The sequence below is a fragment of the Argopecten irradians genome, chromosome 2 (genome assembly GCF_041381155.1).
Source record: "Argopecten irradians isolate NY chromosome 2, Ai_NY, whole genome shotgun sequence".
Lineage (NCBI taxonomy): Eukaryota > Metazoa > Mollusca > Bivalvia > Pectinida > Pectinidae > Argopecten > Argopecten irradians.
Genome location: NC_091135.1, coordinates 13,007,187 through 13,010,278, shown reverse-complemented (window position 1 = coordinate 13,010,278; position 3,092 = coordinate 13,007,187). Strand labels below are relative to the sequence as shown.

At 38.5% G+C, this 3,092-nt stretch overlaps 1 protein-coding gene across 1 annotated transcript; it reads right to left on the bottom strand.

The window, feature by feature from the left end:
* Positions 1 to 1,790: 1,790 nt before the first annotated feature.
* Positions 1,791 to 2,876, bottom strand: LOC138316445 (uncharacterized). The gene has a single exon (XM_069258140.1). It carries the CDS (start codon positions 2,874 to 2,876, stop codon positions 1,791 to 1,793), a length of 1,086 nt encoding a protein of 361 aa, XP_069114241.1.
* Positions 2,877 to 3,092: the final 216 nt, after the last annotated feature.

Below are 3,092 nucleotides of genomic sequence, written 5' to 3'. Positions count from 1 at the left end.
TGTCTAGGCAAGGTCACGTGAACGCAATGGCCTACATGTCTAGGCAAGGTCACGTGAACACAATGGCCTCCATATCTAGGCCTACCGTTGATTTATCTTCAAATTTAAAGTAAACACTTCTCAACGCATAAGTAAATAGTTTGTGTTGTTCAAGGAATTTACAACATGTTACGGTTTCGTAAGTACTTACTGAATCGCTGAATCGCTGAAATGACATCTTTGGTAAGCTTCTGGGCTTGTTTGATGTACGTTGATGCTTTCTTCAACTGGTATAGTACTATACATATGTGTACTATTTGTTTAAAACTTCCGGTTGCGTTAAAAGGTGTCTATATTTGACACTTGATAATCGTTCGTTAGATCCTGTAATATTGATTTTGTACATATACGGTACATCATGGTGACCCTATTGGGTGTTAAAAATGACCTCTCCATTTAAAATGTTAGTGGTTGTTTAACAGTTCATACTACCACTACACAGTTCGGTTGACTAACTCACTAGTAGAACGTTGGTCGAAATTTGGTTGGGTGGTTGACCCACAATTTGTTCAGTCTGGATTTGAAGCAATTAAGCGTTGGTGATGTAACCACTTCCTCTGAGAGCGAGTTCCATGTATTAATTACTCGATTACTGAAGAAATTTCCGGTTGAGTTTAGCCTAAATCGTTTTTTGAAGAGTTTTTTCGAGTGTCCTCTAGTTGCTATACCCGTTAGTTCTCTGAACATAATTGTTTGATCCAGAATGTCTATTTTGTTTAAAATCTTGTAGACTTGAATCACATCTGCCCTGTTTCTTCTATATTCTAAACTTGGTAACCCGAGTTTCTTGATACGCTCTGAATACGATAAGTTTTTAATTGATTGTATCCTTTTAGTTGCTCTTCGTTGTACGTTTTCCAGTGTAATTTTATCACGTGTCAACATTGGTGACCAGATTGTAGTTGCGTACTCCAAATGGGGACGAATTAAAGTTTTGTATAGAGTAATAAACATGGTCGGACTCATATAGGTGAAGGTGCGGAACACTATTCCCAACATCCTATTCGCTTTTAAGGCTGCTGCATTACATTGTGCTGTGAATTTGAGTTGGTTGTCTATAGTGACTCCAAGATCCTTTTCCATGGTTACTCGAGAGATAGTAGTCGTGTTGCCTTGAGTTGTGAGGGTGTAATTGTGGTTTCCCAGATTGTTTCCAATTTCCAAGAATTTACATTTGTCTGTGTTTAGGCTCATTAACCATGTCGACGTCCAGTCACACATTTTGTTGATATTTTCTTGCAGCTTAGAACGGTCATCATCTGATGTGATTTTTGCTGATAGTTTAGTGTCATCTGCAAATAGCTTTATTGTGCAGTCCAACATATCTGGCATATCGTTAACGTAAATTAGGAATAGGATTGGTCCCAGCACACTCCCTTGTGGTACGCCACTGGTGACGGGTAGTTCTGTCGATAGTTGACCATTGACCGCGACACTTTGAACATTGTTGGCCAGGAATGCAGTTATCCAACTTAGAATTTTCCCTCCAATATTGTAGCTTCTCAATTTGTGGATAAGAAATCTGTGTGAAACCTTGTCAAACGCTTTACTAAAGTCTAAATATATCACGTCGATGTTACTTCCTGAGTCTAGTCCACTATACCAATCTTCAAGTGTTTCTAATAGTTGTGTAATGCAGGATCTTCCTGGCCTAAACCCATGCTGGTGTGGAGTAAAGAGATTGTTGTTGTCCATATGCTCTAGAAGAATATCTCTGATTATTCGTTGCATAATTTTTGATGGTACTGAGGTTAGGCTGATGGGCCTGTAATTATTAGCTTCTTTTTTTGCTCCTTTTTGAAAATTGGTGTAACTATTGCTCTGTTCCAATCTTTTGGTAGTGTTGATTCATCGAGTGATTTCCTGTAAATTATGGATAGAGGTTTTTTGATGACATCAGCAGTTTCACAAATGAATTTGGGGTGTAGATTATCTGGTCCAGGAGATTTATTGGGGTTAATTCTTTTAATTGCTTTGAAGACAGTTTCTTCGCTTATGAAGATATCCGTCAGTAAGCTGTTGACTTGTCTTGGAATAAACACTGGCAATGGTAGATCCCCGTCATTAACGAAGACACTGGCAAAGAAAGTGTTCAGGACATTCGCAGTTTCTTCGTTATTTGTTGTAATTGTTCCGTTTCCGGCTTCGATACCCCCTATCGTTGATTTAGTCTTGGTTTTGGATCGGGCTCGGGACCAAAAAAGTTTCGGATTTGTGTTGATTTTCAGAGATAAATCCTCTTCGTACTTATATTTTGACTTTTTAATGATTTTTGTTGCATTGTTACGGGCTGCTTGGTAGCTTTGGAAGTTCTCAGGAGTCTTGCTATTAAGGTATTTGTACCATTTTCGTCTTTTCAATGCTATTGCTGCACGAGCTTCCTTGTCAATTTCTGGATTGTGTGGTCGACTGGAGTGTTGTACCCTACTCACTGGTATATGTTTTTCTATAATGGTTTGGAGATGTTCAGTAAAGTACGTCCAGGCGTTCTCAATACCATCTATATTGTTTAGGAAGTCACAGTCAATGGTGTACAGATCTTCCTTGATAGCTTCGTAGTCTCCTCTCTGGAAATTTAGCTTCCTCACATTGATGTTTTTGTTTACCGGATTGGTGTAGCAGATCATTTTAAATATGATACCCACATGGTCGCTTTTGCCAATACTATCTAGGTACGCGATGTCTTCTATCATTTCCTCCTCATTTGTGAATATTAAGTCTAGTAGCGATGGGATTTGGTTCTCTCGAAGTCTTGTTGGTTGTCTTAGATGTTGATGCAGGAATTTGTTCCTAATAGTTTCAAGAAATTTACTTGCGGGGTTGTTCGGACCTGCCATTGATATTTGAAGTTCCCAATTAATTTCCTTGTAATTAAAATCTCCTAACAGCAATATATGGGTTGGCTTGTTGTTGTCTATCCCATCGATAATTCTGTTCAGAAGCATGTTGTTTTCTTCAGTGCTATTCGGGCTCCTATAGATACAACATATATGAAGGATGTCTCTGTTTTGTAGCTTGATCTCACATTTGACATAATCTAGACAATGGTGTTC

Coding starts and splice junctions, on each gene's coding strand:
- LOC138316445 (XM_069258140.1), bottom strand. CDS start 2,876: ATGGCAGGTCCGAACAACCCCGCAAGTAAATTTCTTGAAACTATTAGG.